General features: G+C 40.8%; 1 protein-coding gene across 5 annotated transcripts in view; it reads left to right on the top strand.

The window, feature by feature from the left end:
- The window catches only part of enah (ENAH actin regulator), a 149,102-nt gene that overhangs the window by 106,751 nt on the left and 18,433 nt on the right, over nucleotides 1-23,918 (top strand). For all 5 annotated transcript variants that reach the window (XM_085372730.1, XM_085372731.1, XM_085372729.1 and 2 more), the window contains 2 exons: nucleotides 3,200-3,272; nucleotides 20,431-20,768. In XM_085372730.1, coding sequence (XP_085228856.1) covers nucleotides 3,200-3,272; nucleotides 20,431-20,768 — 411 coding nt within the window. The remainder of the gene's footprint in view (nucleotides 1-3,199; nucleotides 3,273-20,430; nucleotides 20,769-23,918) is intronic.

Genomic DNA, 23,918 nt, shown 5'->3' with positions numbered 1-23,918 from the left:
TAATGAAAAATAAAACTTTCTTTGCTTTATATAATCAACTTACAAAAAGGTAACAAAAACAGTGTCGTAAATATCAGATAACTTGGATGTAGGTGAATATATCAGTGTTATGTGTTGTGACAGTGCAGGGTTCAAACAAATAACTGAGTACATTTGTACTTCCAAAGCAAAGGGGTTCCCTGAAGGCAGCAGTTTTCCCCAGATAGACGCGGCTCTCCATCACAACACACAAACTGCACAGGAGCATCTCATGATAATTTGAACCAGAGCCCAAGGCATTGGCACATTCTGCACATTTCCCACATCCCATCCAGTTGAGCACCCCAAAGGATTTTGTCCATGCCCACAGTCTTCCACTTGGGTGTTTGTGGCAATCCAAGCTTCTACTGCAACACCCTGAGGTGTCTTTGGGAGAACACTCACATAAAATTATGTGAATGATCTGAACTGCGTTCTGGGCCATCTCTTGCGGACAGCTTTTTTTCTTTTCTTTTCTTTTTTTTTGCCTCCATTGTCTTTTTTGTGTTTTTTGCTTTCTGGAAAATGGAAAAAATGAATCAAGCTGAAGGGTCACAGTTTTGATTTAACGTCTTAAAATGGTCCAGAAGTGTTTAGTAGATGGCCTTGAAGGAGAGATCAGTCATATTTTAATCAAGTAGGTTTTTTGTTTTTTATGGTATGGACCTGTCCTCAAAACAAACAGCTAGTATTTACGACTGATAAATGAAGGCCTTAATGGCACCACGCTGACTCATATCTCCCCTTTTAACTCGATAATCTGTATTCCAAATATTTGGCTATTTCTGCTTGGATACTCTTTTGTCAAGTGGCCTTTTATGGTGACAGAAAATCCTTCACCATTTCTTGCAGATGACCTAAAAGTCTGAAATTGAACAAAAAATGCTGAGATAAGGCAAGTGGAAGAAAAGGAAGTAACATAAAGAGAGCTGTTGTTCCTGTGCTCTGATTGCTTTGACACAGACGTGGCAAACCTCGTATTCTCCCCTTGTGGGAAAAGTAGCTGCTGTCAATACCAATGGCAGTGTTAAGTAGAGGCAATGTGTGTGAGCACGTTGGTATTCAGATGCAGTCATGAGCCTGGTTGCAGCCCAGATTCAGCCCCTTTTATCTTTCTGTCTCGGTCTGTTGATACGGTCAGGACTTGGCTGAATACTAATTACACTCAAATCTGCTCCGTGCAGATCCAGAAGCTTCTCATTGCTGTGTGTGTTTTATGTACACAGCACCACTTTGGTCCTTCTGACTAATGCCCCTCTTTAGGTAAAAGTTAGCTCATTAGTGAGTGTAAAGTACACAGAGCTGTCAGTGTTTCACTCATGCAGGATTTGTTTTACCTTTTTTTTTTTTTTTTTTAATATTAAACAACAATTAAAAAATGTTCTATTTTCTACTCTCAGATCTGCATGAAGTCACAGAGAGGCCATCATTTGGCCATTTCAGGCACACAGCTATGGCTCTGGGCACAGAAGACCCACCTACTTCCCATTTATAAGGGGCAGCCAATCAGACAAAACCTGCTTGCAATTGCAGATGCTGCATATTGTGTTCACAGCTCCCTGCCTGTGGGGGATGCTGTTCATTTTCTTCTGCATTTTATTAATATTGAAGTTTTCGGTGGCCGACGGCCATTGGTGTTAGACTGGAGATGGGATCTAACAAGACCGGCTTGCTTATTCCAATCAGACCTTTTTCTGTGTTGTTGTTGTGTGAACAGATGTTTACTGTCTAGAAGAGCTAGATTACTCATTTTGTACAAATCATAAATATCTTCTTTGAAAAAAGCAGTCCTTGTAGTTATAAAGATTTAGCCTTTTTGGTTAATAGCTTTCTTTTCTCCTGTTTAGGTGCTGATGTTACCCCTCAAAAGATCAATAATAGTCAAACTGGTCCTTCCTTGCAGGAATCATATTTGTGATGCTCTACGTTTTCCCCCCAGCCGCGTCGTAATATGGTTGACCCATGGTGCTGCACTGATATTGAGTCATTTTAAAATTACCGCAGATCATTTCAAACTGCATTTGTAATGTAACACTTACAAGAATAAAAGCATGATAGGTCACTGTCAGACAGACTTGGCAGATTCTCAGAAAATTGTGTTTGTCTTCAGTTCGGCTCGCATGATTCTGACTAGTTCCTATTGCTTTGTCTGTATACAAAACACACAAACACACACTCTCACACACACCTGCTGTACCTGCTTGGTTATAAAAATGGCTGATAAAAGAGAAAAGTGGGTAATATGGTGGCGATTGTTCTCTGAATGACTGGAAACTTGTAGTATTTGTGGTACACACTAATATGGATACATGACGGTTTCTGTTCAGAAGGTTTTGAGCTTTTATAAAAATGACTGGATGTTCTAAATTCAGTGTTTCAAATGAAACAGGGCTAATTCTGTGATTTCCACCATCTACACTTTGAATTTACTTCATTGCAGAAACTCATATCATTGTTTATTACTTTTATTTTAAGCTTAAAGTACCTGTTATTTTTCACACTGCTCTTTATTGTGATGATGTTTCCTTTGGAAAAACAAACAAAAAAAACTAACTGGACACACTGAAAGCTCAAAGCCCCCCTGGGAGTCTGAGATGCATCTCAGTTAACAAAAGAAAGGGAGAACTGCTCTGCATCCAAATGTTCTTACAGGAAGAGGGTGGGGTGGTGGCATGACTTGAACCTGGAGTGTAGCAGATGTATGTGGAAGCACTGAGTGTTTGCGTGTTTGGATCAAATATGAAACGTGAGCGTGTTAAAGATTCCACAAAGCCTTTTGGTGCTAGTTTTGTTTTTTCTTCGTGGTGCTGCTTTTTCTCTTTCTTCTCTCAGACCTGGCGCTTCAGTCCAGCTCTGAGTATTTACCTCCCTTTCTTAGCAAATAACAAGTGTCTGCCAGAAATGGCTTTACAGGACATGAAGCCACCAGAGAGCTACAGAAGCCAGATAAACTGCAGATATTTTGCCAGATAATTTGGTTACTATGGCAACCAGGAGAATCTCCCTGCTTTCACTATGAACTGCTCTGAGCAGCTCTTTGCACAGGTTACCTTAAAAACCTTGTATTTTGATAGGTCAGAGGCTTTGACTGGAACAATGATCATGTGAGCTAAATGTCTAACAGTTGGCGTGTGTGTGTGTGTGTGTGTGTGTGTGTGTGTGTGTGTGTTGCCCTCTACAGGTCCTACGTTGCCCAGACAGGGCCCCCAGGTTCAGAATGGTCCCACACCAGAGGAGATGGACCTGCAGAGGAGGTAAGGACTACTTTTCATGCTTAAAGTCTGTCATAATGCAGGGTCCAACACTAAGTAATGCATTACATATCATGTATTGAAATAAGTAATACATGATATTAATCGCTACCTGGCGAGTACTTCTTCACACTACTTGTTACATTACTTTTGTGTTACACTGTACCATGGCATGGAATATAATGGCACATAATTACCAGTAATGATATAAACCAGCGGTCCCCAACCCCGGTCCGTGAGTCGTTTGAAATTTATGATTTTTAGGGTTTTTATCATGATTTTTTTTTTTTCGTTAACTCCCTTTTCCTGGGTCTTTTCTAGAGATGGCACGATACCACTTTTTTATGTCCGATACCGATATCATAAATTTGGATATCTGCCGATACCGATATGAATCCGATATAGTGTTTTTTAATCAACAAAGCTGTTTTTTAAATATCTTGCTGCATTTTGTATAAGTTCATACTCAAGTTTAAAACAACAACTACACTAAAGCTATTCTGTTATACCTGTATGCAAAAAAAAATATTTCATAGTTCAGCAATACTGATCAATCTAATAAACTTAAACCTACACCATCCTCCCTATTCTGGTATTTTAAAGAGTACTTAGCGTAAATATTAAGCAACCTAACTAATAGGGTTCCAACTCCCAGCAACAACAAAAATAAATAAATAAAAAATAGGGAACCACCCCTCACGCTCCACCTCATGATGCTTAATCGACGTAATCAACCTTAATTTGATGCAGTGTGAAAAAAAATGCACAGAAATCAATTATTTTTCAAGAAATATTAAATAGATTCAACATCTTTCTTCAACAAAATTGCAGACTGCACAGATGGTACCTTCCCAAAGGAAAAAGTACTATAGCTTACTAGGGTATATACAGTATATATATATTAGACTTAATAGTCACTATATACAGTAATGGACTTCTATTCATTTTGCATCAAATTAAAACTTTGGGTGTCAGATAATTATTTATTAAAAGCTAGACATTTTAAATGAGAATAAGAAAGAAAAGTATGTCTTTGTGCCCCCTTTTCCCTGTTAATGCCCTATCGGCCCCCCTGGCTAAACTTTGCTAGATCCGCCCCTGCACAGTTACCAGCATCAGCTACGTAGAAAAAGATCCTGGAGTAGAAAGTAATATTAAATAAATTCTAACAACAGCTTATCAAGCTTAAACGTGCTGCTGTTGTTTATCCGCTGGTTTCCTCTTTCTGGTGCAAAGTGGGCCAAAAGCAAACTAGAGACACGGACTCGCGACAGAAAAGCCGATCAGCTGATCGTTAAGCAGTTTCATGATTGAAGTAGCAGCAAGAAGAGGCAGTCGCTTGTTAAGCTTAATGCAGGAATGCTTTACAAACATTCAGAGATGGACTTACACACTTGCTTTACTTCTCTCGGGATAACTTTGTCGGAGATGAAATGCCGGGTTGCTAGCGAAGCTCCAAATGCTATCCAGACCACCGACCGGTCCTGCATGCCACAGCCGCTCTATCACGTGATGCATACTGCTCCGACGTGCTAACGTTCTGAGGTGAGTTATGGCGTGTCGCAAGTTTTGTGAGCTGCTTTCGTGATATTTAATGGATCGGATTACATTTTTTATTTTTCTCCGATATCCGATCCAGTAATTTAGGTCAGTATCGGACCGATACCGATACGTAATATCGGATCGGTCCATCTCTAGTCTTTTCCCTGTGTTATGAGTAAATCTTTTGTTTTTTTGGTACTAGTACTGATTTTGTTGTATTTATCCGTGACACCTCAAGCCCAGTTCGTGAAAATATTGCCTGACATAAACCGGTACGTGGCGCAAAAAAGGTCGGGGACTGCTGATATAAGCCTAAAGCTTATATTCCCACATGCTGACACATGTCCCTGTCCTAATGAGGATGCACACAGGATCTTTGTCAACAAAGTTGTAAACCAGGTCCTATTCCTGCTGTAGGAACAGGACAGGTAGAAATGGATGCTACAACACTAACCACTGCTTTTGTTACCTGTTGAAGATCAGGCTTTGGCTGCTTTGCTGCTTCTAACTTTGTTTTAGCATGTTAGCATGCTGTCTGTGCAGATGCTTGTAAAGAGAATTAATGTTGTGTTAGCAGAAGAAGACCGTTGTTTCTGGTCTGACCACACTTTACTGCACCAAACATAATTTCCCTTTCTCAACTCATCGCTTTACTACGTTCCTCCTCCCTGCTCTCTAAATCCAGTAATCTGATTAGTTACTGCTACGTCTTCATTGTTGTTGGCTTTCGGCTGCTCCCTTCAGAGGGAGCCACAACAGATAATCTGCCTCCATCTCAACGTATCCCAGCAACCCTCTACATGTCCTCCTTCACTACATCCATCCTGTGGTCTTCCTGTTTTCCTCCTGATTGGCAGCTCCATCTGCGCCATCCTTTTGCCTATATTATCCAGACTCCCTCCTCCTGCACATGTCCAAACTATCTCACCTAGCCTCTCTAACAGTAGCTCCAAGTTTCTGAACCCGATCTGTCCCTCTGACATGCTCATTTCTAATTGTGTCCATCTTGTTCACACTCAGTAAAAATCCTAACATTTACACTTTGCCACTTTTAGTTTTCCTTCTTTCTCTTTGGTGAGGTCTCACTACCATCTGTCACAGATCACCTCTGACACCAATGTCCACTCTGCCTGCACTCTCTTCTTCTCCTCATACTGATCAAGCCATTATGTCGTTACTTTGTTACAGAAGTTATTGAATAATCTGTATGATTGATATTGAAGGACATACCATGCATTTTTATGCACACAGTGGTGATTATTTCGTAAGTTAAGTTTGTAAGGCCCTGGTTAATGCCTAGAACAATGATAAAGCAAGGTGGGAATTAGAACAGACCTTCTTGTGATTGAGTCACTTCTGTTTGAGCGTGCAATGTGATGGCAAATCAAGAAAATAAAATAAGATTATTCATCAGTGGGTGAGGTCCATCTTTTAGATACAGTCTGTGGGAACAGTTTAAAGCCGTGGGCCAAATTTAAGTATAAACAAATGGTAAAATAGTAGCTATGCTCAGAGATTGGGCTGTATTATTGTTTTAAAATGATTAACGGCAGAGAATAACAATTGTCATCTTTATGTGCTTAGTGACACCAGCAAAGCTCAGCTGTAACATAAGGCCTCTGAATGCTGTGGATATACAGTCTTATGCGCGCATACACTCAAACAAAACCTTGTTTTTCTTCTCCATACAAGGCCACTTGTTCTTGAGGTAATATAGAAACCATGGAACAGCTACACACACAGTTACATGGATACACACCGGGCTGCATTAATGGAGCACAGCTGTTGGCTAAGGTTCAGAACCTGTTCAGCACTCTCACAGGCAGAGCAATTCTTGAGACGCCTTGGCTGTCTTAATAGTTTTGTCTTAATGCGCCACATGAGTCAACCAACAACACCTTATTACAACTACGTGGAGTTAACAGTGAAGTGAGAAATAAATAGGGGCATCAAAGTGAAATGTGTAACACTTGAAACATGATCAATCCAGGTGTTCAAGCACATTGCAAATGTGATGATTCTCCAAATAACCAAACTCCAATCCTGCTGAACACGTCATTATTTTAAAGTATTGTGTACTGCGAGACAGTGAAGGCATTGAGTAAATGTGGGTTTTGGCTGAACTGGGGTCTTTGTTTTGGGGTTTTGTTTTGTTTTGTTTTTGTTTGTTTATTTGTTTGTTTGTTTGTTTGTTTTTTGGGGGGGGGGGGGGGGATTTCGTAATTTGATTAGAACGGTGTTGCATTTGTGCTTCTGGCATAGACTACTTAGACTGTTTACATGCACCTTTTTAACCGGCTGCCACAGCAAGTCCAGTAATGCTTAAGACAGATTTTTACAACATACTGCAAAATCATCTTTGCATTCCTGCAAAATTCAAAGGGAACTTAGACTTGCAGACACATGCAAAATGCAATAATCTATATGGTGTTTTTGACATGGCCACCCACCAAACTTCTTCCCATAGTGGAAGGAAACATTAGATTACTTGTTTTAGTTTATCTCATTATTAGAAATAAATGGAAAAGTGCAGTGATTTCTGTGAAAGTGGGCCTCAGTACTTCTAATTGTGTTGGAGGGGAACTTGAATCTGGCAGCTGGCGTCCCCTCCATTTCTTCTTGCTTTTTTTCCCTACTTCCCTATTGCTTTTCTCTTTTACCGTTTTGTCTCTGCCTGCTGTCATCGATCTCTTCCTTCTTACCTTCCCTTCCATGCTCTTGTTCCCAGTTCCAGTCACATTCCACACTTAGCAGCAGATGACAGACAGGCAGGAAGTGAAAACGTGACAGAGGTCATCTTATGATACAGAGGCTACTGTCAAGCCCGTGGAAGAGTGTGCAAAGGATGTGTGGATCAAAGAGAACATAGGTTGAGAAAAGCGAGGGGGTCGGTGACGGGAGAAGAGGCGATGTGAGGAGAGTAGTGTAAAAATTAAATGCGCATTAGTACTAACCTTTCTGCTTTATTAAAAGAAACACAAACTCACTGCAAGCTTTGGACTCTTGGGTTTACAAATATTACTTTTTGAACAACAGATGGCTGTCTTACATCCCCTTATTACACCACTCTCTGTGATCCAGCTGGTTTTGTTGACTGTTTATTGGAACATCTGTGAAACGGTCATCATGGGATTTTAATTTGTAGGGTCAGTTTGTAGTGTTTGCTGATCTGACCAAACTGTCCAACACGTGAATTCAGTCTTGGCTCTGTTTACCTCCACTGTACATCCTGCCTACTTCAGCTAATCACTCGAAAGGTTTGTGGTTTTCATCTGACTGTAGACACACCCGTAGTTAATCCATGGCAATCTAAAAGCCATTTTTGAGCCTTTTAATTCTAAATTTTCTAAACTTCAGCGGGTAGCTTGTGTTGCTGTGGGATCAACTATGGCTCATATTCATAGCCAAGGCTCTACATCAGGAAGACTGATGTGGTTTCAGACAGTATTTTAGCAATGCTAGAGAGCTATGGCCACCTAAAATTAGGTAAAGTTAAGGACATGTGGTGTCATGGTGGTGTAGTGGTTGGCACTGTCACCTGACATTTATGCCAGAGGATGTTTGACTGATAAACTGTAGTTATCAAGTTGCAGCGCACTGATGACTGATGACTCTTGCACCACTAGGGCTGCCACAAACGACTATTTAATAGTCGACTAGTCACAAATTATTTTTGCGATTAGTCAACTAATCGGATCATGCATGCATACAGCTTATTGCATCAGCGTGCATCTGCGCTTATATAACTATCATTAGCTTACAGCTTGAAGTGTTTAAGGTATGTGCTAACTAAAAATAAAGACAAGATGATAGTTTATTAAACTTTTAATGAATTTTGCAGATTGTCTCAGTGGACTTTAATAAACTCAGCTGTCTGCTCCTTGCTATCTAAAATATAACAGGACACTGGAGTAAATTCTCTACCATCTCACACTTTTGTTTAATCAGTTTTCTGTTTGACGTTTATTCAGCTATGTGAAAACTGTAACTTTAATCTCAGCCAAACAAATTTACTCAGGAACAAATAAAACACTGAAAAAAGCCAAACAACAACAGTTTTCAGTTATCTAAGTTATCTCGCAGGCTCTAGTGAGCCTTGAACCCTGTCTAGATGTCTCCGAAAACGTAGGAGCACTTTTACAAATATGTGGTGTCTTGATAAACTGGGCAGATATTTGAAGTTTACACACCTACATTCTCGCCTGAAAATATGTTAAAAGTTTATTTTGTGACCCAGAAAGAGTAATAAGATTAAAATTAAAACTAAGTAGCTGCCACCATTGTTGGAAACTGGAATTGGCTGAGCCGTGCTATGAATTCTGGGATAGGTTGGGCCACAAAGGATATGCCCGACCCATCCTTCAAATCTGGGAATTGCAGAAGTCTTCGAATTTGGAAAGCCTTCGTTGCGTCGCTGTAACGTAATCGGCCCTCAAATGTGGCCTCCGAAGGATGCGGCCCCTGAATTTGGACACAGCTATGATACTGGAGTTGCTTCTTCTTCTTCGGGGTTTAACGGCAGCTGGCATCCTTGTACATGGAGTGCTGCCATCTTCTGTTTCAATCCATTATTACACTCTTAAATCCTACTACTTATTCCTGCGTCTTTCAGGATCTCACGAGGCTTTAAACGACGTGTCGACTATTAAATTTGTCATTGACGTAATCGTGACTAGTCGACTAATCGTGGCAGCCCTAGCAACCAGGCTCTAACTTTATATCTTTGGTCTGTGGTCAGGAGTTGCTGTGTTTCTTAAACTTTTCCACTTTTTAATAAAACCACTTACACTTGATTGCAGAAGGGAGGGGTTTTTGAGGGAACAAATGTCACAAACAGCCTCAGTGGTGTCCTATTTCAATAACAGGCTCTAACTCATTGAGCTCTATACTGTGCATTTGGAAAGTATTCACAACTTTTCACTTCTTCCACATTAGGAAACCGCCTCTGCTGCTTCCCTTGACTACTGGCTGTAACTTTGATAAGGTGGCCAAGTTCACATCTCAAAAACTGCTCAACATTTGTAATCCTAGCAGGAAGTTTACTGACATTTTGATGCAGATTAATCACAGAGGTTCTGTCTCTTATTCTACTGGTAGACTAACTTGATAGGCCAGCATCTTACAGCATTATTAAGGAAACACTTCTGGGTCTAGTTCGGGGTCAGGTTATGCCAAAGAAGAGCTAGCATAGCATCAGACTATGGCTAAAGTAGCTGAAGAGAGAGCTAGTGTTTCACCACCTTCAGTCTTTCATCTTTCACTCCCTGTTTGTAATTTATCTTATTTTTAATCTTTATTGGGAAGCACTTAAACAAAAATAATAACCTGGAGAAATAAATCCACTCATAAGTTTCACTGACGTTTATTTTATGTTGTCTTATAAGTTGTCTTTGACACCTTTGTCTCATCCAGCCTGTTTCATGTCTGTTATGAATAATTGCAGACACTATCATCAAAGGAGCTAATATTTAATTTCAGTTTGCTCTCTGCTGTTCATCAGGAATCATTCAGCCTTGTGCTGTGTGAATGATAGAGATTGGGAGTGAATAAAGAAATTGAGAGTGTGGATATACTGAAATTGTCTTTCCCCCTCTCCAAATTCCTCTCTGCCTCATTTTGAGATCCACCTCGTTCCTCAGTTAACCACACATGTTCATTCAGACTCATTCCATACTCATCAGTGTGGCTTTGTCTTGCTCACTTGTGGGTCTCTGCTCTGTGTGAGAAGCAAACACTGAGATCCTTCTACTGTGGAAAGGCCAGAATATCCAAACATCTCTGTGATGGGATTTTCCACTGAGTCACATGATAGGAGGGGAAAATGATGCACGTTTCCCTGTTTGTCGGTCCCCCCCCTCTTAGTATTCCTCCTTTTCATGAATACATAGATGAATGAAAGCAAGCAGACAATGCCACTTCAGGAGTGAGTGATTTGTTGCATGTATTCATTCTGCAGCTAAGGGAAAAAGTGAAGCTGAACCACCTGTTCAGAAATGCAGGGTACTACCCTCAGATTAAAAAGACACGAGCTGGAAATAATAGGCTGTGTTATAAATAGCCGTGTGCTGTGTGGGTGCAAGCGAGTGTGTCGGGGGAGAGAGCGAAAGAGGAAATGTGTTGCATCGCCTTGAATGAAAGAGAGGATGGAAGTATGGGAGAGGATAAAGATGCATGTGTGTTTTTGCTCAGGTTCTGTTAGCTGTTAGCGAAGGAGCTCGAAGGTAAGAGCACAGCAGCTGCTGGTGGAAACGAGCGCTCTCACAAACCTGTGCTGATATCCGTAGATATTCTCAAATGACAGTGCTGGATATTAATCCACACTCTTTGCATGCAAGCACACACTCAAAACTCAAAGACCGATTGCTTTGATAGCAGGGTTGGGCTCTTTTATCAGTGGGTCACATGACACATCGAGTGTGTCTATGTGTATATTGCACATTTGGACTAGATTCTTCATAGAGTAGGTCCATATGGTCCATCTGGGCTCCTGTCCATTCAGACAACACTTCCTTGTCCTGTGAGCCAATCAAGCAAGCCGCTGACTCCAGCTGGCCAGCAGATTTTGCCAGACTTGAGTGTCCCAGGAGTTTCAGTGCAGTTGTCACTTGTGGCAAAATGGCAAAGCCAGATTGTGACATCATTTTCAGCTCGATGTTTAAACACCCGAATGTCTTAAAGCCACAGATTGAAATATTCATACAATATTTCAGTATGAAGGACTGTACAGATAAATATTTCGAGTGTTACAGCCAGTGGATAAAATCACTCGTCATTCAGGATGAAGTAAAACAAAAATAAATCATCTGAAACAGGCGGTGTTCTTCTGCTCGGACAGATTGTGCTGACGTTACACAGATGTGGTTAAGGTTCTCTTTACAGATAACTGTGTTATACATAATACATATAATACAGTGTTAAATGAACACTGACATTTTTCTGTTAATTCGCTCTCAGTTTAGCTTTATTTAGTTATTCTGTATCTGATTAAAGCTGACAGAATGTGAGCTTCTTTGTTTTCCAGTATTCTGGGACATAATGAAACGTCTCCCTCTCTGGATAACCACTATAGTCAATAATAAAAACATGACATGGTTTAACAAGAATATAGAAGTGGCAGGAGAAGCCCTCATTCTGTTGGCTTCTTCTCCTCACATTGTTGAAGTGGACCTATTATGCTGTAAAAATGGGAGCTTGTGACGGCCCTAAATGCTGCTTCAAAAAGTGTCGCTCTCAGCGAGCTGTGTCGCAGACTTAATTAATTACTAAGGTATTCGGTTAATAGTCACTCAGTTACTGTCCGTTAGAGCTTGCTGGAAATACAGAAATGGTGTGTAATGATTGTGTGATGGGCTGGTGTGGAAGAGCCTCCACGCTGCGAATGCTATAGGGACTCCTGTCCAATACTGATGAAGCTGAACATGATGGTGACTCAAACTTTTTCTTTCACTTTAGACTGATTTGTTTTTGACCTATACTACTTTCCCACCATATATACTTCTTTATTTATTTAGTTTTAGTTCATCAAGAGTAGTCTTTATAATTTTTTTTAATACTTCTTGCCTAACTAAAAATATTAACTCCTATTGAGAACATTTGCAGCTCTTTGATCCTTACAGCCTGACTGCAGATCCTGTTCTATCGCTGTTTGCATTGTGCCTGTGCAGCTCTCTCCCTCTGTTTCATGCCTCTCAGTTTTGACTGTAAGCCTTTTGATGTTTTCAATATCATCCCAAATCCTTCCCGACTTCCTGAGTATCTCAAAGTTTTTGCAAAGACGAAAGGAACGTGTGTGCATATGCATGTACGTGCATGCCGAGATTCAGGCCGCGCCACCGCCCACACTTGCATAGCAACGGTTTCCCAGCAACGCTTGTCACGAGGCGAGTGAGACGCCAGTTAAACGGTGCACGAGGCTTTTCACAGCTTTGAATCCTGTGACGTTTCCCTGCGAGGCATAGAGGGATGCGGAGGGAAGGGGAGCTCGTTTTTTGATTCATCCACTGGAGACAGGAAATAAGACAGCACTGTATAGAAAGGGGAATTTAATGTGGTAGTTGTTACATCGGTTTCCTGGAAGTGACGACATACTCTGCTTTATTAAACGCTGTCAGTTCCAGAATGGAATTCCATAAAAGATTTCTGGAAAAGAGAAAAGATGCTGAACTCTGCCTCCTAGACAGAAAACTGTAAAAACTTTGGAAAGATTTTTTTTGAACCACACAAAGTATGCAAACTGCTATTCCCCAACGGTCACTTGAAGCTTGTTCCAAAATCACATCAGTCCTGATAGACTCCATGTTTAAAAATGCCCGACTTCAGTCATGACCATAACTTGTTTAATCTGGTAAATAAAAGAGTTAAAGTTATTTGGGGTGTAAATCACCCATTTAAATTTCATTAGAACTGTGTGTGACTGTTTTGACTGGCAGGTAATGCCTGTTATCCACAGCCAATCAGAGGCACTAAACTGAACCTGTCACTGTGTTTGTGCTGTTTGGATGGTTTTAATGGAATTCCATCCATCCATCTATTCACCTCTGCTTATGAGGAGGAAATTTCACACATTAGAATATGAGCTGAATGGATAGATGTGCTTTTTGATACATTTTGTGAAACTATTTACAGTGGAGTGGAGCAATTAAAGAATTTATGGAATGACAACTAAACCGGAAACAGAAGTTATTAGTTTCTAAAGTAACATTTTACATTTGCAAAGGTTAATTGTAAACTGGCCCAGATTCACAGGCTGCTTTATATTATGGATTTATTTCCATTAACAGACACTGACTGTGTATCAGTATTAACAGGAATTTCACTAGGCTCATTTCTCCGTCCATAAAAGCGTTTGTGACAAAGCTATTTCCTCATCTGTTGCTATTAATGAAAGAGTGTGAGTGTGCTTGAAGTTCCGGCTGTGGGAGAAGCTGCTCTCACTGAACAGGAATGTGCTTATTATTATCACATGACATCAGCTGAAAGGCTACACTGTGTCATAACCTCAAAGGTGTCCCCCTGATAGACTACAGGCGCTCTGCTCCCTCCCGTACACAGATACAAGAGAACACACATTTAACCACATTCACACTCTTCATGACCACGTCTCTCCAGATGGGATATTTTAAGTTGGTGTGCTCACTGTGTAGGAATGTCATGATCTCCCTCTTAGAAGAATGCTGTGTGCGTGTGTTACGTTCATAAATTTTAGCATTTGTGTATACGTTTGTCCAGCTGCTGGCACACTACTACTTATCGCACTTAGACAAAGGGATGGCCCTGCACTGAAACCTGTATGTTCAGGCTGGAGACCTGAAACGTCAAAGTCATGATTCCCATGTCCTTTTCTGGGCAAAAAGTTGCACCAGTCAAGAGCGTGAATATCCTCTGAGCCTAAAGACATTCATCAACACCAGCAGAGGCATTTAACTACAACAAAACAAACTCCAACCCTGACAGCAGAGCTGAGATTGCCTCTTCGCTCTAATTAGAACTGATTCAGCAAGTACACCTCCGTCACCAGAGGGAGAGCACACAAGACAAATTACACTATCTCTAGGAGTTCATGTTTCTTTGTCAGAATGTACCCCTACAACAAAAGTCCCTGTGGGAACACAGTTCTGTAGCATAGATGCTACTAGTCTGCTTTTATTTTCTCTCATATATACAGCACTGTGCAAAGGTCTTGAGACACCCTTCACACTCTTCAATGGGAACGTTTTGTTAAAAATGTGTAAAAATACAACTGTAAGCGCAGCAGCCCCACCCACCTGCAGTTCAAACCTTCTGTTTGTAGGGTCAGTTAATCAGAATTTCAGTGAGGGATCTGAAATTCAACCAGCTAAATCGGGATTTGTCTAGACTGTGATTTATGCCAAGCTATTCTCTACTATCCCAGAATAAAAATATAGAGCTCGAAATGAGTTTAAGAAGTTTTAAAAGAGGCTGAAAGGTAAAATGTTGGCTATGAATATTCTTACTTCTAATTTGGAACTTGTCCCTTGATAAAGATAACCTTTATTATGCTGCACATTGTCCCGACAGTTGGTGTACTCTCCAGTGAATCACCTAGTCTCTTTAGCTTACAGTCTTGGGAGAGGCTAGCAGTGTGGAAACTTGCTGCACAAACTTGCTGCACTGGATCACCTCCAGTATTGGGAAAAGTTCAAGACTTGTTTTTTGTTTTTTTTTAAACCACTGTGCTTGGATTCAGTGATTGGTTGGTGTAAATTTTTTAACACTCCATTTGCTGTAACTTAACTAATATCTAATATAAAACATGTAGATTTTGAGGTATGGTTCTGTATGATGTAATTTACAATTTTAGATGTAATTCTGACAGAAATGGAGTGAAATAATACACAAAACAACTTCATCTTAAATAACTTGTGGTTGTTACTAATAACACATGATGTGAGCAGTGTTTTTGGGAGAACCATTGTAAATCTAATTCTTAGCAGTTGAACACAGTAGTTACCAGTGGATAAGGGCTCCAAGGACCCACTACAGAAGGTCTTTGAACTGTTATAATCAGTCCTGCTAGTGGGTTGCATCACTGCCAGGCTGTTCATGTTCTGACCATCAGGCAGTGTTTTGGTTTAATCTCTAGGACCAGATGGAATTAAATCTTGCAAACTATTAAATTATCATGAAGCTTTAGGAGTGACCCGTAGGTGTTTTCATGTGTACCCACAAACATCTCAACAGCAGCTGATTGGAGCAGTCATCCTTTTCACAGAGGATTATTTCTGCACTTTCCCTGTCTGAGTAATAAAGCACATATGGATTTAGAACAGAGAAAGGCTTTAAGATAACTTCCAACATTGCTGGTTGACAAATTGCACCAGGTGCCTACTTCCCTGCTAACATTTTGCTGCTAGCACTTTGACCATCATCACACAGAAAATTGCAAAATGAATGAAAAACGTGGACCTCTTCCTGATGAAACTTCTTTTACTGCCATCAACCATGACATCATGAGTTATTTTTAATCCCGAAGATATTCTGATGCTGTTGCAGCGCTGAGGATCCCACAGGGACTAATTTGCCATCAGAGTGTAGATTATTGTAGATCTGGAAAGCCTCCAGAGAAGACTGAAATCCTCAGAGACATGGCTGTGCTGCACTTTCATTGGCCATGAATCCAGGTTTGCTCCGTTTTTCTGTAATTACATCAATGCACAACTGAGACATCGTGAGAACTGGGACGGTTTAAGTGTGTGAGTGACAGGCAGACAAGGGAGTTAAGGAGGGAGCAACTTTCCATGGGCTCGCTTTCTTCCACCTTTTCCTTCTATCATTCTTTTCTCTCCATCTTTCCATCCTTTGGTGTTTTCTGTCTCTCTGCTAGTGGAAAATGGGAGAAACCCATGTTTCATTCATACCACTGCTGAAGGAAGAGATTTTACTTTGATCTTTTCACCTCTTTGCTTTTTTACTGATCAGGCTAATCCTAGTAAGGTGCTGAAGAGCTCTGCAGGCACATCACAGCCAAACTGAGACGGAGTACTACTTGAGGTCTGAATCAGTCATAATGAAGCCAAACACTGAAATCATTCACCTGTTAACTCTTCTCTGTATCATAGATCACAGCTGTCTGGATCAAGCTTCTAAATTACCAGCAATAAAACTGAGCGTGCAGCGTTAGTTCATGCAGGCTGCAAAGTTGAGCTCAGTTGACTTTGCAGCTAGTAATGCAGTCAGTTGCCTCATATAGGTTGGTGGTGGTTCGGGATGTAGAGCAGGTTATGTAAGGGTCGAGTCCTTAAGTTTGCATGTCTGTGTTACCAGGAGAGATACTAATTGTTCCCAATGCATCTGGGTGTGTGTGGGCGTGCCTGTGAGTACATAAGATGTGGTGAAAGTACATAACATAAAGCTCTGCATCACCATATTTGGGAGAATGTGACTTCTACTTTAAAAGCTATTTAACATCTGCAAGCTGCTTTGCAACCCACCTTCACCCCCAGCGCCTGACTTCATTCATTGCTGACATACATATCTGTTGTCATTGACTGCTGCTCTCTGGATCTTATGCTTTCCACATACACTCATTGTCCGCTTGTGTAAGTATCTCTTGATGGTACTGGGATGGAAGCCCTTGTGACTTCAAAACTGATTCAGTATTTGATGCCATAGATTCAACAAGGCGATGGGATCAGAGATCTTGGTCCACACTGACATTATGGCATCACACAATTGCTGCTAATTTGTCAGCTGCACATCAGTGAATATTGAGTGTGAGACATACCTTTGGGGGGGGGGAATGGTTATTTCAGTTACTGTTGCTTTCTTATTAGCTCAGAGTACTCTGGCTTTTATCCTCTGACATCAACCAGCCGTTTTTACCCACAGAACACTTAAATCACAGTTCTGCCACATTCAGATGCTCACGTTGAACTTCTGATGGTTGTCTTAACCATCTCAGCATGCCTAAATGAGTTGCTGCCAGTTGATTGGCTAATTTGATATTTGCATTAATGAACAGTTGAACAGATATATTTAACAAAGTGACGAGTGAGTGTGTAAGCACAGAAGAGTGGGTAAGTCCCAGAAGAGAGCTGTGCTGTCACATTTAAATTACTTTCAGTTGTCTTTTGACTGTAGTGATCCCAGGTAAGCTTCCACTGTGAACAGTTGTTAATTCTGTCTGTCATATTATGTAGAAGGTGAATCTGGTCTCATTTTATACCTTACCTGGGAAGCTGTGCAGAATTCAAAATCTGCAGTTTAAAATTAAAAGGGTAAATATAGGATTTGAAACAGGTGTTAGGTCGGTCACCCTTTTCTTGTTATAGTAACTGAAGTCACCTGCTTGCCTTGGCTTAGAAGTGAACAATCAACATATATTCTACTGTGTGAGAGCACAAATCCAAACCTTCCTCCGTGTGTGTGTGTGTGTGTGTGTGTGTTAGTGCATTAGGCCGAGTGCAGTTTTTGTGTACCCCTCCGGCAGATGGAAGCAAAGGGAGTTTGCATTAAGCAGCATTTGTGCTGATGATTGACTTTTAGCTGTGAGTCAGCTTTCAGAAAAACAGGATGAGTGAGGGCAAGCGATGTGACAGCGTCTCATTTGGTGTGTGTGTGTGTGTGTGTGTGTGTGTGTGTGTGTGTGTGTGTGTGTGTGAGAGAGAAAGGGAGAGGGGAGTGCCCTTTGGCGTTTAACTTAATTTCCCACCATCTCTCTTCTTGGTTGTGTAATTTATGAATGTAACGCTCACTTATTTGCAACAAGTATAATTTATGACCCCGTAAATCAGGCTATGACAACACAGTCGAGGCTTTCCAATGAAATTAAAGGTGTGTGTGTGTGTGTGAACCTGACAGATTACACCTTCCCGCTGTTTGCACCTGCTCTCTGCCTCGCATTTTATCTCTTGTACTTTCCCCCAGTTCACACCCTACACAGACACACTTTATTTATTTGTACCCAAAAGTCTATCAGAGTGCTGCATGGCTCTGGTACATGATTTCATATGCATTCAATGGAGCAGGGATCTGTCCTATGAAGCTAGTTCAACATGGCCATTATCTGGCTTCACTCATCCTAAGAAAAACTATCATCTGAAAAAGCTAAGCACATGATACAGACTGAACATGTGCGCGGTGTGAGTGTGTGTGTGTTGGTAAAAGCACACTATAGAGTGTAAAAACTGCTGTATGATTGTTTGGAAAAGCACTGTATAGCTTGAAGAATTGTATTTATTTAAAATTCACTTTTTAAAGTCTATTTAAAGGGAGAAAAGCATGCCGTGTATGGTTGCAGAATTCTCCTCGCTCTTATTTGTCAGTAATTACAATGAAATTAGATGTAAAAGGACTCCTCCTTTTAGCGTGTAGTTGTATTCTTTCAGCTGAAGTCTCATTGGTGTGAAGTGGTGTTGAGACAGTCTCTTTTTACTTACTGAGCTCCACAGGCTTTTCCTGGAGTGGACATTATGTTTCAGAAGTGCTCTGGGGGGTGGGGCTGTGTGTTGATCTCTTATCTTGAGCATAACCTGCTCTAGAGAAGAGCAAGTCTTCAAATACGCAATCCATATGGCTTAATGGTGACCGCGAGGCAGTCCACTAACACCTTGTAGTATCGGACCAAAAAGGGAATTATAAATAAAAAAATGTAGCACCACAGAGCGCTGAGAGGCAGACCATTTTTGTAGACCAAACTGGTCTACAAATATGGGCTTTTTCCATAGGGTTCTGGATACTGGAGGCCATAAGCTCCCCTCCATTTAACAGTTTGGTGTTCGTCTTTTCGTTTACACTTTTCTAACCTGTAACTATTGTGCTTTTTAAAACCTTTTAATGCAATATCAGCTTACACCCCCAGTAAGCTCTGCTGCACAGCATACTGAGTCTGTGCTTACATCCTCATGGAGTCATTGCTACAATCTGCATAGTAGCCCAGTGCACAAAGTAGAAAATCTGATGGTTGAAATCAGAGAAAAGGTCTCAAAATGTCTTCTTTTTCTTATCAGTTCACTGTGTTTTTGTTTTTTTGTTTAATTATAGTGCACCATTTAAATATTGTTTGGTCTTACCTTCTAGTTAAGGTTCTAAAAAGGTGTTAAAGTATTAGTTTTTATTTTTCAAACATGATAGTTTTTCCTATTGTGTTCTTTTTTTATATTCTTGTAAACTGAATGGTTTACCTGCAGCGATCTTTGCGCAGAATCTCAGCTATAGCAAATTAAAAATGGCCTCCTTAAGTTGCACTTGATTTCATTTCCACATGCAGGCACACAGAAGTGCTCACACTGGCTCACATGGCTTAAATGGTTCATTTCTTGTTTCCCTGTTCTTCTGCTGCTGCCTTCTGCTGACACCTAGTGGCTAAACATGAGTCTGCAACCACTGTCTGTGCTGAACACAGTATTAAGGTCACATTTTAAGATTTTAGGTGAGGGGAAAAAGCCACAGTGAGAGTTTTGATATTTCTGTGTCTCTGACAGGCACACCTGGCTCTGTGCAGCAGGCTTTCACATCAGGCAGTCAGTGTGTGTGTGTGTGTGTGTGTGTGTGTGTGTGTGTGTGTGTGTGTGTGTGTGTGTGTGTGTGTGTTTTTAATGCGCACAGATTTTAACGAAGTTGGGTGAAGTTGCGAAGTTGGCTGAACAGCATGGTTATTGCACCGAGGAAAATTTGTTATCATATGACATGACCCATTTCTGTAATATACTTGCATATCTATATTATTGCTAATATATATTGTAATATATCTATATCATGGCTAAAGCACTTCTGGATGGATGCAAACTGCATTTCGTTGCCCTGTACCTGTGCATGTGCAATGACAATAAAGTTGAATTCTATTCTATACGTGTTATGTAATGATGGTGAATATGTGCATCAAACTCATTCATAGCATTTTATCCTGTTTTGTTTGTTTGTTTGTTTTTTAACCCATCTCCACAGCTAACTGTTCATTGTAAAAAAAAAAAAATACCAGCACACATTATTTGATTGTAGACTCAAAGAGGCTCAAATAAAAAAAAATTATTTATTTTTTTATTTGGAGAAATTTGACCAAGACAACAGAAGCGATTGAAAGATGATTTTCTTTTTTTTTCTTTTTCTTTTTTTCTTTTTTAAATTGCATCATTTTCCTGCATCTCTTTTGCTCCTCCAGGCAGCTTCAGGAGGCACAGAAACAGAAGGAGATGGAGAGGGAGCGCCAGGAGCGAGAACGTCAGGAGAGAGAGCGTCAGGAGCAGGAGCGCCAAGAGAGGGAGCGCCTGGAGCGAGAGATGCTGGAGCGTCAGGAGCGCGAACGTCAGGAACGGGAGCATCAGGAGAGGGAGGCGCAGGCAGAGAAAGAGCGACTTGAGCGGGAGCAGCAGGAGCGTGCCGAGCGTGAACTGATGGAGAGGGAGAAGGTGGAGAGAGAGCGGCTGGAGAAGGAGCAGCAGGAGCAGTTGGATAGAGAGCAGCAGGACTGGGAGAGAGGGAGACGCATCTCCAACGCTGGTGAGTAATCCACTTTGTGTTTCTGCTGCTGCGCACACTTGTTTCATTTTACTAATTTTACTACTACAATATTACTAATGTGACTGTTTTCTGTCCAAGGAGCAGTTTGTCTCAGGCTCACAGTAAATATAGACTAGTCAATGACAAGCGTTATCTTTCAGTTATCTCTCCAAAGTACATTTTAAAATGGTCATTTTTGTTATTTGAACATTTAGTGAAGTTTTTGTGTCAGTTTCATACAGTGTCATTATTGTGTTAATATTTAACAGTTTATTTATACGCGTGGTGGTTTTCAGTTGGTATAAAACAAAATTCCCTAAAAGTGGTACATGATCTGAGTGATGATGTGATATTTAGACTTGTTATACTTTAACCACAATGCATATTTTTGTTTTGTTTGGTTGGGGGGGGGGGGTTGTTTTTTGTCTTCTTATCCATCCATCCCAATTAAAAAAACAACTCAGTTTTCCAGCAGCAAGCAGTGCCTGCTTTTGCATTGCACTGTGGGTGAATCAAGTCCATTAGCAGTGCACTCAAATATCCAAGTCTTCTTTGTATTCATGGTGACTTTTTGAATGAGGCTTCATTAATGAAGCCTCATTCGGAGGGAAAGGAGTTAATCCCTTTTAACTCCTTTCCCTCCATTTAAGAGAGTTTAAGAGAGTCTCCTTCTGATTGGCTGCAGCTTGGAAACAAAATTTGAGCCAGCTGGGAGGGGCCTCTGTGCTCACAGGAAGCATTGTGTGTTTGAGATGACCATGTTGGGATGCCTACTCGCATTGATGTCATAAAGCGTCAAGGCTAGAAACATCAGTCTGAAGCCTGAGCACTTGGCTCACAAGGAATTTGCACGCATATGCTGACCTCATTACTGGACCCTTTTGCAATGTTTAATATGAACATCCACTTCTGGAACAGTACACATATGACTAAAAGTAAGGAAAAGCAGAATTGGTCCATTTCTCGGAAGTAGCAGTTGATAATTTTCCAGTAGAAACGCTCCGAATGTTCCAAAACAGGTTACTAGATGCAGTACTTGAAATACAGGAAATGTATTGAAGAATGAAGAGAAGCGTTCTGTTTTAACATTTTCATCTAGTCTCATTGGTGCTGAGTTACAGTAATCTCATCTGCCAGGCGCTGTGAGCAGATTCCACATGAATGCAACAGTTAGCGTGTTATGTTAGAAAGTGTGCTGCCAGCTCATACACAAATTAAAATTCTACAGTTTATAAACTCTGAGACTGAGGAAAATAATTTTGAACAAACACATCACCTCAGTCAAGCATAGAGAATGAGTGCAAATATTTGCAGTCAAGTGTAATTACTGCTTAAATTGAGCAGCAGGGTAGAGGTGTAGGTAGACGCCACCCTAGTGTTTTATGCGTTCTAAACTGGAGCTGCTTGGTTGTTAGATAAGAATGAAATTTCCTTATAATCCAACTCTGGGTCAGCGGGGAAGGCTGTGTTGGATGGCATGCTTCAGTGCCACGCTTGGCCAATTACCATATGCATGCATAAGCACACACACAGAGGCAGGCAGAGTTCAGTGGCCTGACTCAGAGCCTAAAAATACATCATCATGTCGAATGCTGGTGAAACCCCCCTGGGGTTGGATGTTTGTGTTGGTGTGTGCGTACGTGCATGTAAAAGCCCTACATGTCATGCAGAATAACACTAAGAAACAGGGTGCAGTGATTGCTGTTTACAAAATCTGAAGTACCACTGCAGTGACTGTGAGGGAGCTACTAGGATGCTATCTCACAATCAAATCAGAATCTAACAGGAACTTGGGCTGATTGTGTGATTTTAGCTGTAACTTGTGTGATTGCTGTGCTGTATGATTTTTTTTTTTCTAAATTCTTCTTTTTAGAAACAAGTTTGCCAATTTATGAGATGGTGGTAGAACCATATTTTTTCAGCAAAAAAAGTTGGTTTTTTTTTAAAACTATGTCCAATTAAGAAATTAAATTTAACTTAATATAGAAAATATATAGTATTTACAGTAACTCTATATAAAAAATAGTCCTGTGAAAATGGGCTCACAGAACTTTTAGACAGTGGACCTGGGTGCCTTGTGAGAGGCAATGACAGATTTAATTAGGTGTCCCTTCACGTTTTGAAAGATGAATTCTGTTTCAGTAGAGCCCTTCATCTCACAGTCACAACACTCCTTGCTCCAACTCTACATGCACATATACCTCTTTGCAGAATTGAAGATTCTGCAACCCTGACCCCACTGAGACTTAGCAGTGTTGGGCTTCATGGCCCTCCCCGTATTTGAACCTCTGCAGGAGGTTGATTTAAAACATCTGTTTGAAAACAGTTTTGCTGCTAGCTTTAGCATCTGCTAAACATGTCAGTAACATTCATGCACTTTCAATGTACTCTTCGTGGACTCTGGTTTTCTCAAGGGCAGACCAGGGTATTGCTGAAACCCAATGGATGTTGCATTTGATTGTGGAGGCAGTTGCTCTTGGTTATATAAATTGGGGGTTGCAGGCGCCAGTCTACTATACTAGTAGTCTGGCAACCAGTGCACTCATGGCCTTGGAAAATGTAGCAAAAGCAACACTTAATTACAAGCTCGGGGTCCTCACTTGGATAGATGGGCTATTTGCGAATTGGTAGTGATGAGCATTTCTGGCAATGCGAGAGTCTGAGAATTTGAGATTACTTGTGTAATCCAGGTTCTCAGAGTAGCATGAGTGAGAATTCTCACCAGGTAGCTGTCCTCATTGAAGCGAAGCTAGATGAGGGGCTTATCTTGAATAATAACTCTAGCACAACTCTAGGTGGGCTATTCTGCCCAACGTGGTCGTTGCAATCACCGGCCAATGAGGAAGGCCCTTCCCATGATACTTTCACTCGTACTACTCTGAGAACCGAGGTTACGCAAGTAATGGTGCTAATATGAACATCTAACATCTGCAATAAAAAACAATCACAAAATTATCTTTTGTGAATATTCCCTTCCACAGTATTACTCTGAGCAAAAACCTAAAATCCACTCGCAAAACTTAGGAAATACAGGTGTGGAATTGCAGCACGTGTAAAGTGAAGTAGAGCAGAAGGTGATGTAAGGATTACACCATCCACAAACATTGAAAACATATGGCAGGCACAGAGAACACAGTCTAGGCTATGCTA

This window comes from Diplotaxodon limnothrissa, linkage group LG15, assembly GCF_057381915.1.
Source record: "Diplotaxodon limnothrissa isolate DT_005_m linkage group LG15, D_limnothrissa_male_GT1.1, whole genome shotgun sequence".
NCBI classification, from domain to species: Eukaryota; Metazoa; Chordata; class Actinopteri; order Cichliformes; family Cichlidae; genus Diplotaxodon; species Diplotaxodon limnothrissa.
The sequence above is the reverse complement of the archived record's forward strand: the minus strand, read 5'-3'. Positions and strand labels throughout refer to the sequence as shown.